Below are 15,480 nucleotides of genomic sequence, written 5' to 3'. Positions count from 1 at the left end.
TTCGGGTCTGTTTCTGTTGACTGCTTTTTCCCTTTACTGTGGGCCATATTTCCTGCTTACAGTATACAGGTCTCCTATATGTTGAATATTGTGAGTGATAAAAGTAGTAGGAAAAATAATAATAAAAGTAGTAGAGACTCTGGCTTCTGTTATTATCTTCTCAAGTGTGTTGATTTTATTCTTTCAAATAGTCATATTACTGGCTGATCTCCTTGGACTTGTGGAAATGTAATTTTATCCAATGTCAGAAATTGTCAAAAATCAATTGACCAATAGATATATGGGTTTATTTCTGGACTCTCAATTCTGTTCCACTTATCTATAGGTTTACCTTTATGCCAGTATCGCACTATGTTGATTACTATTGCTTTGTAGTAATTTTGAAACTAGTAGGTGAGAGCCTTCCTCTTTGTTTTTCCTTTTCATGGCTGCTTTGGCTATTCTGGCTTCCTTATAATTCCTTTTTTTTTTTTTTTTTTTTAGATTTTATTTATTTATTCATGAGAGACAGAGAGAGAGAGAAAGGCAGAGACACAGGCAGAGGGAGAAGCAGGCTCCATGCAGGGAGCCCGATGCGGGACTTGATCCCAGGTCTCCAGGATCACACCCTGGGCCGAAGCCAGGTGCTAAACCGCTGAGCCACCCAGGGATCCCCTTCCTTATAATTCCATATGAATTTTAAGATCAGTTTGTCAATTTCTACAAAGAAACTAGCTGGAATTCTGACAGGAATTATGTTAAATTTGTAGATCAATCGGGGAGTATTGCCATTCTCACAATAGTATCTTCTGATCCATGAACATGATGTCTTTCCATTTTATAGATTTTCTTTCTTTTCGTTCACTAATGTTTTGAAGTTTTAAAAGTTTTACACTTTTGCGAAATTTATTCCTAAGTGTTTTATTCTTTTCAATACTATTGTTAAGTGGAATTGTTCTCTTAATTACATTTTTAGATTGTTTTCGAATGTCATAGGCAGTATTCTCTCCTGCCCTTTTGAAACTCCAAATATATGTAGACTGCTTCATATTATTACATGGGTAACTGATACTTCTCTTTATGCTTTAGTTTTTACTGATCTGTATTCACATCCACTGATTCTTTCTTTTATAGCATCCAATCTGCTAAGTCCATTCAATGCATTTACTTCATTATATTTTTCAGTTCTATAATATTCATTTGTTTATAATAATAAAACTTTATTTTAAATTATTTATTTGAGAGGAAGAGAGCATGAGAGTGCACATGCGGTAGAGAGGGAGAAGTAAGCTGCCCATCAAGCAGGGAGCCTGATGCGAGGGTCAATCCCAGGACACTGGGATCATGACCTGAGCCAAAAGCAGACACCCAACAGACCCAACCACCTTGGCACCCTGTAAAATTTATTTATAATAGTTCTGTGACTTTTTCTCCTTGATTACAGATCACACTTGCTTAATTTGCATGTCTTACAATTTGATAGCGTATTTCAGATACAGTATATAAAAGAATAAAGTAGAGCCTGAATGGCTCAGTGGTTGAGTGTCTGCCTTCAGCTCTGTTCATGATCCTGGGGTCCTGGGATCGAGTCTCGCATCGGGCTCCCACTAGGGAGCTTGCTTTTCCCTCTGCTTATGTCTCTGCCTTTCTCTTTGTGTCTCTTATGAATAAATAAAATCTTTTTTAAAAAAAGAAGGAAGAAAGTATAAGAAACAATAAAAAATAAATAAACAGGGGGAACCCTGGGTGGCTCAGCAGTTTAGCTCCTGATTTGGGCTCAGGGTGTGATCCTGGGGTCTGGGATTGGGTCACACATCAGGCTCCCTGCATGGAGCCTGCTTCTCCCTCTGCCTGTGTCTCTGCCTCTCTCTCATGAATACATAAAATCTTTTAAAAAATAAAAAATAAACAGAATAAGAATAAATAAAATACTTGTTTTGTAGAAACTGTTCTCTAACCATCAGAGGGACTCATCCTTCAGATTCATCTTAGAGTAGCATTAGGACTGAATTGTGGCTCAATTAAATTGATTTCATCTGTGATTAACCCAACCCCAAACCTTCCTAGATGTTGTCTTTTTTATCTTGTCAGAATTTGAACTCGGAAGAATCTGAGTTGGCTGCACTTCTAGATATTCTTGATTCACCTTTGGAGCCAACTCTGACATGGTTGGTCCCAGAACGTTATCACCCCCAAGAATGTGCAGTGTTTACATGCAGGGGAAAGCAGCAGGAGTGAAAGCAGAATTGTCGAACCAGGCACTTAGGAGGTTCTTCTAGATTCCCACCTGTCTTCCCCTTCCCAACAGTCATCTCAGACCCAGCTGATTTCCTCTTAACCCTGCAGTATCTCCCTACAGGCCTACCCCATGACTGGAGCCCAACCCCCGCCCTGAGATGGGAAGCTGATCAATTTTGTTACCTAGATATTTTTCTGAAGTTCAGTTCAAGATTTCCTGCATATACCATTTTTTATTAGCACCATGGAAAACTATTAATTATTTTGTCCAGATTTTTCTTATCATATTAGCAAAAGACTATCAAGGTTATTTAGAGGTGGAAGTCTAGTTTTAGACTCAAATCCTACTTTTAACACTTAGATGTTTGATACCAGCTAAGTTACTTCACTCTTCTAAGCCTGTTTCCTAAGATGTAAAATGAGGCAACTTTGATGTATTTGGTACCTTTGGTGGGGCCTTTTTTTAATTGCAAGTGACAAAAATCCAACTGGCATTGGTTTAGGGAAAAGGAAATTTATTGGCTCATAGAACTTCAAAGTCCAAGGGCAGGGCAAATTTTATAAAAGACTTGATGTGGAAGCTCTTGTTACCAGTTTTTCTAATTGGCTGTTCCTCTTCATCTTTTTTTTTTTTTTTTTTTTTTTTTTTTTTAGGATTTTATTTATTCATCCATGAGAGACAGAGAAAGAGGGGCATGGATAGAGGCAGAGAGAGAAGCAGGCTCCATGCAGGAAGCCTGATGTGGGACTTGATCCCAGGACTCCGGGATCACGCCCTGAGCTGAAGGCAGAGGCTCAACAGCTGAGCCACCCAGGCACCCTTCATCTGTTCAATATATACATTTATATTTGTTAGTAACATGGTTGCTTAATCAAGAATAAAACATTTCTACAGCACCTATAGCACTTAAACCTCCCCTGCACTAAATCCAGAGGAAACATCATTCCTTTCTATAATTCCAAGCAAGCTTCATTCATTGGCTCCAATTGGGCCATGTGCTTGATTTGGAAGATTACTGAAAGTACAGTTAAGAAAGTAAAATGTGGGGATCCCTGGGTGGCGCAGTGGTTTGGCGCTTGCCTTTGGCCCAGGGCGCGATCCTGGAGACCCGGGATCGAATCCCACATCAGGCTCCCGGTGCATGGAGCCTGCTTCTCCCTCTGCCTATGTCTCTGCCTCTCTCTCTCTCTCTCTATCATAAATAAATAAAAATTAAAAAAAAAAAGAAAGTAAAATGTGGAAATTATGTGCATAATATGGTACCATTTGTTTTAAAAAGGGCAAAGGAAACGAGTGTATGTGTGTACAGGCACAGAGTATCTCTAGGATACTCAAAATATGGTTGCCTCTGGGTAGGGGTACTGTATGTCTGGGGAAGGTTTTTTTTTTCTTAAAGATTTATTTATTCATTCATGATAGAGAGAGAGAGAGGCAGAGACACAGGCAGAGGGAGAAGCAGGCTCCATGCCGGGAGCCCGACGCGGGACTCCATTCCGGGACCCCAGGATCGTGCCCTGGGCCAAAGGCAGGCGCCAAACCGCTAAGCCACCCAGGGATCCCCCCCCGCTTTTTTTTTTAAGATTTTAATTATTTATTCATGAGAGACACACAGAGAGGCAGAGACACAGGCAGAGAGAGAAGCAGGCTCCTTGCAGGGACCCTGATGTGGGACTTGATCCCAGGACTCCGGGATCACAACCTGAGCCAAAGGCAGACACTCAAGTGCAGAGCCACCCAGGTGTCCCCAGGGAAGATTTTTCATTATCTTTTATACCTTTTGAATTTTGAACCACATCAATTACCTATTCAAAAAAATTAAAAAACATAGTCACCAAAGCTCTCAGTGTTTTCCCTTGTGTACGGAGTTCAACAGTCAGGATCAAAAAGCACAGGCCAAAGGGGTTATGAGTCCCATTTAACAGAGTGTAGGGAAAGAAGGGACTTAAGGGCAACAAATAATGGTGTTTAGAGAAAGTAACTTGTCCTGTTTAATCATCAATTGCAAAGAACCTAACAGCTTTATCCCTCCTTCCTCCCAAACCCAACAGAGTTGGCCAACAGTCTTGGGGCGGCTCGGTGGCTTGACCACTTACGCACCAGTCTTTGACTCAGGTCATGATCTCAGGGTCCTGGGGTTGAACCCTGCATCCAGCCTCCCCCCTCAGCAGGGAGTCGGCTTGTCTATCTCCCTCTATCCCTCCCCACCCTCATGCTTGCTAATAAATAAAATCTTAATTAAAAAAAGAAATCATACAGTCCTATTTGTTCTTATTCAAACCGCTTAAAGAACGGGGGTCTTGGAGCTGGCTCCTTGCTTTCAAGTCCATTAAAAAAAAAAATTAAAGTTCTCAAAAAAGCAATACAGGGAAAGAATTGACTAAACATACAAAGGCAAAAGACAAGGTTGCTTGTTCCAGAGCTATTTGTGGGTATCTGATAGAAATGAAGGCTTTTGATATTCTGTAAAGACGTGAAGGCAATGCTTTCCAACAAACAGAATTAAGTGTTCTCTGTCACTCTTTTTTTACCTTCAGGTAAATACAATCGAATGGAATTTGGTCTCCTCTCATTCTACAACCAAGAGCTCAGGAATGAAAAGAGATCTTGAATGAAAGGGCATGTACCTACTTTAAGCCTTGATTAATATTGTGCTTTACTCTCCAGCATTTCCATTTGACGTCTCTGATTTTCCAAAATTATATATACATGGGAATCCCACTTTGGACTTAAAAATTTCAAAAAAGCTCATGAGCACAGAGCACAGTGAAACAATCTGACATAGGACACGCACCGCATGGGACTTTGCTAGAAGGTCTCCAGCTTGTTTCTCCATTGTGACTGATTAGTGAGTAGTTTGTTTGTTTATTTATTTATTTATTTATTTATTATTTTTTTAGTGAGTAGTTTAACAAAATGCTGCTTGGATAAAGATTTGCCCTATAACAAAGAATAAGCAGGATCTTGCTCAAGTGCCAAATCCCTTCCTTCCAATTTTGAGACTGCAATGTTACTTTCTCTTTTGAGGAGACTCTTATATTCAGCTGGTATTTTTTTTTTAAGATTTTATTTATTTATTCATGAGACACACACACAGGGAGAGGCAGAGACACAGGCAGAGGGAGAAGCAGGCTCCATGTGGGGAGCCCGATGTGACACTTGATTCCGGGTCTCCAGGATCATGTTCTGGGCTGAAGGCAGCGCTAAACCGTGGAGCCACCCGCGCTGCCCCTCAGCTGGTATTTTTAACTTAAAATGCTGCAAAACTAATAATGAACAATACAAAAAGGAAATCACAATACCAATTCCACTTAAAGTAGCATTAAAAACAAAAACAAAAAATATAACCCAGGGGTACCTGGCTGGTTCAATTGGTAGAGCATGCGACTCTTGATCTCCAGGGTATTAAATTAGTTCAAAACCCACTTTAGGTGTAGAGATTACTAAGATATAAATAAACTTAAAAATATTTAATTTTATTTTTTATCTTATTTATTTATTCATGGGGGGGGGGGGGGCAGAGACACAGGGAGAGGGAGAAGCAGGCTCCATGCAGGGAGCCCAATGTGGGACTCAATCCCAGGTCTCCAGGATCACGCCCTGGGCCGAAGGCAGGCGCTAAACCGCTGAGCCACCCGGGCTGCCCTAAAATTTTTTAAGTTGGCAGCTGCATGTATTAAACAAAACTCACCAAATTTAGGAATTAACTTTACCAGGAGGTAAAAGACTTGTACAATGAAAATTACATAACACAGCTGAAAGAAACTAAGAAAGACCTAAATACACAGAAAGACATCCTACGCTCATAGATTCAAAGATTTATTGTTGCTGTCAATATTACCCAAAGCAAGCTACAGATTTAATACAATTCCTATCAAAATCCCAGTATTTTTTGCAAAAAAGAAAAACCCATCCTACAATTCATACAGAATCTCACGGGACCCTGAGGAGCCAAAACAATCCTGAAAAACAATAACAAAACTGGAAGACTCCCACTTCCTGATTTTAAAACATATTAAGGCTACAGTAATCACAACTGTGTGGAAGCAGCAGAAAGACAGATATATGGACAGTACTGATCTGAATCCAGAAATAAACCCTTGCACACATAACCAAATGCCTTCTGAGAAGGGTTTCAAGACCACTCACCAAGGAAAAGAGTCAACAAATGCTGGAAAATCTGGATATCTACATGCAAAAGAATGAAGTCAGACCTTTATGTAACAAGATATACAAAAACTCAAAATGGATCCAGGACCTGAAACTATAAAATTTAAAAGAAAACACAGGGGAAAAGTTTCACAATGCTGGATTTGAAATGATTACTTGGATAGGACATCAAAGGCAAGAAAAACAAATTGGATTTGATGAAATATTTAAAATTTGGTGCATCAAAAGACATCATCGGCAGAGTAAAAAGACAACTTCCAAAATGAAAATATTTGCAAATCATGTATCTGATAATCAATATCCCAAATATAAGAGAACTCCAAAAACTCAGCAACAAAAAAATAACTCAATTAAAAAATGGGCAAAAGACCTGAATATTTATCCAAAGAAGATACAGAAATGACCAATAAGCACATGAAAAGATTCAGCATTGCTAATCACTACAGAAATGCAAAATCAAAACTACAATGAGAGGGCGTCTGGGTGGCTCAGTTAAGCATCTGCCTTTGGCTCAGGTCATGATCCCAAGGTCCTGGAGCCATGAGTTGGGCTTCCTGCTCGGTGGGGAGTCTGCTTCTCTTTCTGCTCCCCGCCTACCATGTGCTATCTCTCTCTCAAATAATTAAATAAAAATTTAAAAAACCTACAATGAGATACCACCTCTTATCTACTAGATAGCTACTAACAACCCCCCCCCGCCCCCACCCCCAGAAAATAACAAGTGTTGACGAAGATATGGAGAGACTAGAACACTTGTGTGCTGTTGGTGGGAATGTAAAAAATGATGCAGCCACTATGGACAATAGTATGGTAGTTCCTCCAACTATTAAAAATGTAATTACCTTATAATCTAGCAATTCCACTCCTGGGTATATATTAAAACCAACAGAAAACAGGGTCTTAAAAGAGATTATCTGTACACCCATATTCACAGCAGCATTCCTCACAAAAGCTAAAACATGGAAGCAACTGACATGTCCACCAACGGATAAACAGGTAAACAAAATGTGGTATACACACAATGGAATATTATTCAGACTTCAAAAGGAAAGATATTCTGCAATATGCTACATGGTGACCCCTGAAAATAGTATGCTAAATGAAATAAACCAGCCACAAAAAGACAAATAGTATGTGAAGCAGAATAACCAAAATCCAAGAAAGCAGAATAGTGGTTGACAGGGGCCGTGGGGAAAGGAGGAGTAGTAGGTGGAACTAAAGAGCTTCGGTTTTGCAAGATGAAAAGTGTTCTCCATACGGATGGATGGTGGTGATGGTTGTACAATGTGAATATATTTAGTATCAATGAACTGTATACTTAGAAGGGGTTAAGATGAAAAAAAAAGTGGTTAAGATGGTAAACTTTGTGTTATGTGTATTTTACCAAAATAAAAGTTAGGAAAATTCTAAAAGATATCGGAGATCTTAATTCTATTCTCAACACATATTAATTTTTACAGTTCAAACCTCCCTTCTTCCCTATTTCCCTACTTCTTTTAAAAACCATTTCTAGGAGCGCCTAGGTAGGCTCAGTCAGTTAAGCATCTGCCTTCGGCTCAGGTCATAATTCCTGGGTCCTGGGATCGAGCTCTGAATTGGGCTCCTTGCTCATTGGGGAGCCTGCTTCACCCTCTCCCTGCCGCTCCTCCTGCTTGTGCTGTCAAATAAAATCTTAAAAACAAACAAATCTAGGGGCACCTGGGATTGGGCCCTGCTTGGTAGTGAGTCTGCTTGTCCCGCCCCTCTGCCCCACCACTTGTGTTCTCTTCCCAAAAAGTAAATATAATCTTAAAACAACAATCCCCCCCCACCATTTCTAAATATGTCAAGAGAAGTACTAATATGCCACATGTAAGATAGCATGAACCAATGTATTGTTTCTTCAAAATTATCTGAAAATTAATTAAATGAAATAAAAACAAAATTAAGCTATCTGAACTTGCCCTTTTCTTAGCCTTAATGTTCACAGACCTTACAGTAAACACAACCACTCTCTCTACTGCCTCTCCCTCCCAGCCCAAGTCTATATTTTATGGAAAATAAACCAGAATGAAAGCAGTAAAGAAATTGCAACTTCTTAAATGACTTAACATGTTTAAAGTACTTTATATATAGTAAATGTCATTAAATGCTGCTTATTATTACCTACATGCTAATTTTTAAGGCATTGGTAAAGCCATTTTTCCAAATTTAAAAAATAGGTTGCAATCTCATTATAGAGAAGTATGATCCAAGAGAAAAGAGGATAAACAGGATAGAGCAATCCTTTATTTTTAGACACTTTTCACAGAAGTTTTCAGTAAATGAACTTTCCGGGGCGGGGAGGAGAGAACATGAAAACCAGCGTCCAGCCATCAGCAGCAGCTCTGCTCAGGGCCTGGGATCCTCCTTGCCCAAGTGGTGAGGTGGAGGTGTGTACTTCCCTTCCTTTATTAGCTTATCCCGCTGCCTCCTGATGTCACTCAGACGCTTCATCTGTCAAAGGAGAGAAGTATTTAAACTAGGGAAAAGATGAACCAGAAACTGGAGGGCTAGAGAAACAGAACGAAAACTGGTTTCATTTTTAAACTATGGAAGCTTTTCATCCTAGACGGCCTGAGATGAAATCCTCCTTTAAAAAAGTAACTTGAAAATAAATAAATAAATAAATAAAAATAAAAATAAAAAAGTAACTTGAAATCACTTCCCAAGCTCTTAACAAATTCCTAGTATGTATAATAATATCTCCTTCAAAAATAGTAACTAGAACATTCCTGTTATATACAGGATTACAGGTGTTTGCATAAACATGAACAAAACATAGATCAAAAACCTTTAAGAGGCATACCTGTGCACACTTGTCTTTAATAATCTAGTATCTAAAATATTAAAAGATGAGATCATCTCACAGCTGATACATCCTGACCTCTCCGTGTAAAGTTGGCACTGCTGCCGGTGACTGATCACTGGGTATGAAGAAGGAAGAAAGAGCTAACATGACGCTCTCTCTCTCTCTCTCTCTTATTTTTTACATGACGTTCTCTTTACCACAGAAACCAAGCCCTGATATGTGCTTGGCTACTGGTCAGTACTGGGCCCTGAGCTCTGCTTCTGTCTCTCAGGTAGGACACTGGCTGGTGCCCAACAAAAGCCACACCATACAAGACTGCAGGAAAGCTGTCATTCACCGGGATTCTGCAACACAGAAAAAAAAAAACACACCCTCATCCTAACTGCATTATTCCTCTGCCCAAAGCCCAACGCCTTCCCATTTTACCGAGAAAAAAAGCTGAATCCTTCCTTACGACAACTTACTAGGCCTACCTCTGACTTCATGTCCTATTTTTCCTTCTGATTCTATGTATGTCTTAATACTTTCTCTCATTCTCTCTGCTTCACTGCAGGGACCTTTGCACTTGCTCCTTCCTCTAACCAGAACATTCTTCCCTCGAATCCATATGGCCCACTTTAAGTCTCTGCTCAAACGTCTCCTTGTTGCTGAGCTCTTCTCCAACAACCCTATTTAAAAGAGCATCCAGGACAGCCCGGGTGGCTCCATGGTTTGGCGCTGCCTTCAGCCCAGGGCCTGATCCTGGAGACCCGGGATTGAGTCCCACATCGGGCTCCCTGCATGGAGCTTGCTTCCCCCTCTGCCTGTGTCTCTGCCTCTCTCTCTGTCTCCAATAAATAAAAATAAATAAATAAATGAATAAATAAATAAATATTTAAAAAAAAGAGCATCCATTCAGCTCCTACATGCATGCTTTCTATCTTTATCTTCCCTGCTGCACTTATCAACACAGAACACTTTTTTAAAAAACTTGTTAATTTTGACACCCTTTTACCCAAACATAAGCTCTATTAGGGCAGGGTTTTTTTTTTGCAGTTTTCTTACTGTATATTCCTAGCATCTACAATAGCTCCTGACATAATAGGTGCTTCAATAAACTTTTCTGGTGATTTAGTTTTCACAAAGACACGAAGAGTTAGTATATTTAGTTAAAGATTCCATTAACCTTAAATAATCAGTCAGGATATAACTTCAGGAGAAAAAACTCTAGGTGTCCTAAATAATGGTATGAACGTTAGCCATTTTTAAAAGATCACATTTTTAAAATTTCATTATAGGTAACGTAAAATATTGCATCCTTAAACATTTCTCTATTAAAGAATCTCTCCCCCCAACCCCCCAAAAAATAATCTCCAACACAGGACTAGTCATGATTGAGCTATCACTAACACATAATGTCAAACCTTTCTCTGAGGTCTAACAAATCACCTCTTAGCATTGTAGACAGAAGCACAGGCTCTGAAGATGGTAGTATGGTCAGGTTCAAGTCCCAGTTCCCCTGCTCACTACAATATGACCTCAGGCAATGGCCTTGATTTTTTTTTGTCTTGCTCCAAGTTTTTAATTGCATAGTGGAAAAATTCCAGTAAAGCATCTCCCAGGGTTATTGTGTGAAATAAATCCACTATTACAAGCTATGAACTTAGAACAGTGCTTAATTCTAATTCCCTGATTCACTAGCTTCTTCGCCTAGGGCTTAGTATCTGGTCATTCAGGGTGACCCCTAAAACAGTAATGGACCTATTTACAAATTCACAGGCTGAGGAAGTGACCTGAGAGCAACTCTTTAGTATCTCCAGGTAAAGAAATCGAGACAAAAAAAGGAAGTGAGAAAAAAAAAAAAAAAAAGGAAGTGAGTTGCCCAAAGTCACAAAGCCAGTGGTGGCAGAACCATCGTCAAAACCCAGCTCTCAGGCAACCCGGGTGGCTCAGCAGTTTAGCGCCGCCTTCAGCCCAGGGTATGATCCTGGATACCTGGGATGGAGTCCCAGGTTAGGCTTCCTGCATGGAGCCTGCTCCTCCCTCTGCCTGTGCCTCTCTCTCTCTCTCTGTGTCTGTCACGAATGAATAAATAAAATCTTTAAACAAAACAAAACCCAGCTCTTCCAGAGGCACCTGGCTGGCTCAGTTGGTGGAGTGTGTGGCTCTTGATCTCCAGATTGTGGGTTCAAGCCCCATGTTGGGTGCAGATTATTTTAAAATAAAATCTTAAAAGAACAACAACAAAATCAGCCCTGCTAACTCCCAATCCAATGTTCTTTCCACCTCACCACACTGCCTCCCTTTGGTGTAAATTTTCCATGAAGAGTAGTCTTAATCTGAGCAATGAGTAACTAGGGTCCACAGGAAGAGAAGTTGGGACCCTACTGTGAACTAAATGCTGGTAGGTGGCTAACCATGACCCACTCAATGTCCCTCAGTAATACTAATATATCACCCACTTAATAACTGATATTCCTGTATAGATCATATCCCCTAATTCCTTCCAAGTCTGGCTTCACTTTACCCAAATGCCAATAGCAGATGTTAAAAGATAAGGAATTAAAATTTTTTGATACAAATAACTGTGATAAATTTAACTAAAATCTAAATTGCCTTCTTGAACTCCAAGGAGTTGGAAGGAATAAAAACATTTCTAGGGTCACTTGGGTGGCCCAGGTGATTAGGCATCTGCCTTCGGCTCAGGTCAGGATCCCCGGATCCTGAGATCAAACTCCACACTGGGCATCCTGCTCAGTGGGGAGCTTGCTTATCCTACTCCCTGTGCCCCCTTGCTTGTGCTTTCTCGCTCTCACTCTATCTCAAATCAATAAATAAAATCTTAAAAAAAAGAAAACATTTCTATTTGTTATATCTGGAGCAGAGAAATAGGCAGAATAACAGCCCATACCCAAAGATTTCATCTCTAAGGGAGAATAGAGCCCTATATGTTATGTAACTCATTCAACTCTTAAAGAGGTAGATATTATGCTATTAATATCCTTTTTCCCCTGCCTCTTTCGTCAGGCTCTCCTAAAGCAATCTCATTAACACCTCTATCTTCCCCAGAGTAGAAATTAACCCAGATTGTTATATCAAGTTCAGTGTAAAAGTATGCAGGGTTTTAATCTCTTCTCAAATGAGGGTTCAATGAATTTGAAACACTTTCACTCAGAAATGTTCAAAGACAAACATCCAAAGCTGGTTGGTAACTTCTGCCTTTAGCCTACTGCAAAAACGGGAATGCACACACATGCAATTTCTACTCCGGTGGCAGTAGCAGGGCACAACGCCAAGGAAAATCGGTCAGAAGATGAGGAGGAACACTGAGGAATAAGAGACCCTCCTCAGATCCGAAGGCACTTAACTTCCTTGACATGCTACCTATGTAGAGAAAGTGTTTCACTACCAACGTTTGGCCAATTCGCACTGAGCAAGCCATTGCCAATGACCAACTAAAAACACTTAAAAGCAGCCCCAGTGAAGCAAGGAAATAATTCAGCTCCCGTATCCATCACTCCTCACCGTTTTCTGCCGAAGCAGACATTCTACGAAATCATCAAATTCTATCTTGCACTCTTTCTCTGCACGGGTAGCACCAATTCCATGCGCACATTCTATCCATTCTTTTTCAAAAGCATGGCATCGACTTGGAATCTTGTGAGGCTGTTCGGCACTTTGGATTGTCATCCAATGATCTAAGTTTAGGCCCAGCCTTTTCTGCACATCAAAGAAAGGCATGGCTGAAATGGAAGATAGAAAAAGAAATAATGCCATAAAAGTGCAACCAAATGAGAAATTCCTAAGAAAAATGGGATAGTCAATTAAAAGTATCCCTCTAGAAAGATATTTTATGCTATTCTCCCAATATATTCTCATTAATTTTTTTCATCTCACAGGTGCCTCCAGTTTATGGTAGATGAACAATATTTGTTTTTAGCAACCCCCCCCCCAAATTGTCTGTACTGATAAGGTCATTTTTTTTATAAGGTCATCTTAATAAAAAGTCAGTGTTTATGTTTTGACTCAGTAATTCCAATTCTTTGACATAGATCTGAAGAAGTAACTGAAAAGAAAAAAACAAGCACAAAAACATTTCTTTACACTTCTCTATCCATATGAACTCAAATGACACCTCTGCGATGTCATCCTAAATCTGGTGTCCGTCCTGTGTTCACACAGCATCTCAACTTCCCACAGGAGTACTCTGCATGCCTCTGTAATGGTTTATTAACCCGAATGTCTCCCTTATTGAACAATGAGTGCTGCGAGGGTAGGGACGAGGTAGGGGCTCAGTAATTGTTGGGGATGGGGGAGGGAGACCCCCCCCAAAAAGAATCTCAAACAACTTAAGTGTGCAAAAATAGGGATACGGATAGTTAAATCTGGTACCTGCCTAGGAGAATACGTTGGACGTTAGGAAAAACAGATAATACAGATGTACACTTTAATATTAAATGAGAAAAAGGGTCTCCAGTGTCAAAGAAAAATTGCAAAAGAAGACCGGAAAGCACAATAAAAAAGGTCAATAAAGTCATGTACGAGTGGGCAGATTTACACGTGAACTTAATTTTTATATTTTCTACAGATTCCTTCGTTTACTGAATAATAACAGGCACTGGAATGGTGTGTGTGTGTGTGTGTGTGTAGGGGGAGGGGAAGCAGCAGCTTCAACGTTAAGCACTAGAAATGGAGACAGACACACAAGGAACTGGGGACCCAACAGACAAGAGGGTAAGAGCTCGGGCAGCCCGGGTGGCTCAGCGGTTTAGCTCCGCCTGCAGCCCAGGGTGTGATCCTGGAGACCTGGGATTAAGTCCCACATCGGGCTCCTTGCATGGAGCCTGCTTCTCCCTCTGCCTGTGTCTCTGCCTCTCTCTCTGTGTATCTCTAATGAATAAATAAATAAAATCTTAAAAAAAAAAAAAAAGAGGGTAAGAGCTCGAAAGGGTAAGCACCAACTCGGCGCAGGAGGCTTAAAATGCCTTTTAAAGACGGGCTGGAAAAAATAAAAAAAAAATAAAATAAAATAACTAACTAAATAAAGACAGACAGACAGACGGACGGACGGGCTGAGCCTGCCAAGGGAAGGTCGGTGGGCAGCGAGCTCCAGCCGGAGGTCCCGGGTTCGGGGGCGGGGGTGGGGGCACCGAGCACCTAGACGTAGCCGGGGAGCAGAGTGCATGCCGGGATCAAGACCGGGAGAAGCCGGAAGCGGGCGGGGCCGCAACCACTCCGGGCCTCGGAAGCCAGGATGAGGTGGGTGGACCTCAGATTAAAAAACAGAAGGCCAAAAAATAAAAAAATAATAAAGAAAGAAAAAAGAAACAGAAGGCCGAAGCATGAGTCCGGCAGAAGGAGCCGAGGGAGGCGCGCGCTCCAGGCTTCAGTGACGCAGGGGCCCGGGAGCGCAGGAACCCTGCTCAGAGCTCGGGCCTGGAAGAACGGACACCCGGGGAAGCTAGAAGAAACTCGTTAAAGGAATCTCAGAGCGGAGCTCCGCAGGCTACGCCGCCCGCGTAGCCCGACCTACCGTCGCGCCGCGGTGCCCTTGTCGCCTCGCCGGCCGCCGCTCCCGCAGGCTCTACGAGCGGCGCCGAGGCCTGCCGCAAAGGACGCCCAACAGCGCGACGCTTGCAGCGCGACAGCGAAGCCCGCCGTCGCGCCCGGAAACCATAGAAACCAAGCCCTTCGGTCTGCCCCTGCGCGGCTGAGCTGGAACCGATTCGTGATGAGCTGACGGTTGCGTTGGGGGCTTCGATGGGGTTCCTGCTGCCTCTTTGCCTTGTGCCCCTCGCTGTCACGGCGGCTCGGCTTGGTGAGGGGCTTGGCTCAGGCCACGGAGAGAAAAAGTGGTGCCTTCACCACCTCCGCGTCGGCCCGTGGGGGTCCTGGGCGGTGGACCTCCGCTGGGGGCGTGACACTCGGGCTGCGCCACCTCCGTGCGACCTGACAAAGCGTCTTAACCGCAGAGGGCCTCTGTTCTCCCGTCGTAGGTACCTACAGCGTCGCATTACTTTGGGGGTTAAATGACTTAAGTGTGAAACCCCGAGGAGGTTCCTGGCACGTGGAAAGCTCTCCAAGGCAATCAGTTCTCTGCATATCTCAGCTTCTAGGTTGGTTTTTTTTTTTTTTTTTTTTTTAAGATTTTATTTATTCATGAGAACACACAGAGAGAGGCAGGCTCCCTGCAGGGATCCCGACGTGGGATTCGATCCCAGGTCTCCAGGGTCATGCCCTGGGCCGAAGGCGGTTGGAGCCCCCCGGGCTGCCCTCAGCTTCTAGG

The 15,480-nt window shown here is 41.9% G+C and overlaps 1 protein-coding gene across 1 annotated transcript; it reads right to left on the bottom strand.

Moving 5' to 3' along the window:
- Positions 1 to 8,631: 8,631 nt before the first annotated feature.
- On the bottom strand, positions 8,632 to 14,882 carry NDUFS5 (NADH:ubiquinone oxidoreductase subunit S5). The gene is made up of 3 exons (XM_041739110.1): positions 14,728 to 14,882; positions 12,720 to 12,937; positions 8,632 to 8,860 (listed from the first exon to the last, which is right to left on the bottom strand). Exons 2-3 carry the CDS (start codon positions 12,933 to 12,935, stop codon positions 8,756 to 8,758), a joined length of 321 nt encoding a protein of 106 aa, XP_041595044.1. The 5' UTR covers positions 12,936 to 12,937; positions 14,728 to 14,882; the 3' UTR covers positions 8,632 to 8,755.
- Between the last annotated feature and the right edge of the window lie 598 nt (positions 14,883 to 15,480).

The sequence above is a fragment of the Vulpes lagopus genome, chromosome 23, assembly GCF_018345385.1.
Source record: "Vulpes lagopus strain Blue_001 chromosome 23, ASM1834538v1, whole genome shotgun sequence".
NCBI classification, from domain to species: Eukaryota; Metazoa; Chordata; class Mammalia; order Carnivora; family Canidae; genus Vulpes; species Vulpes lagopus.
This window is presented reverse-complemented; position numbering and strand designations above follow the sequence as displayed.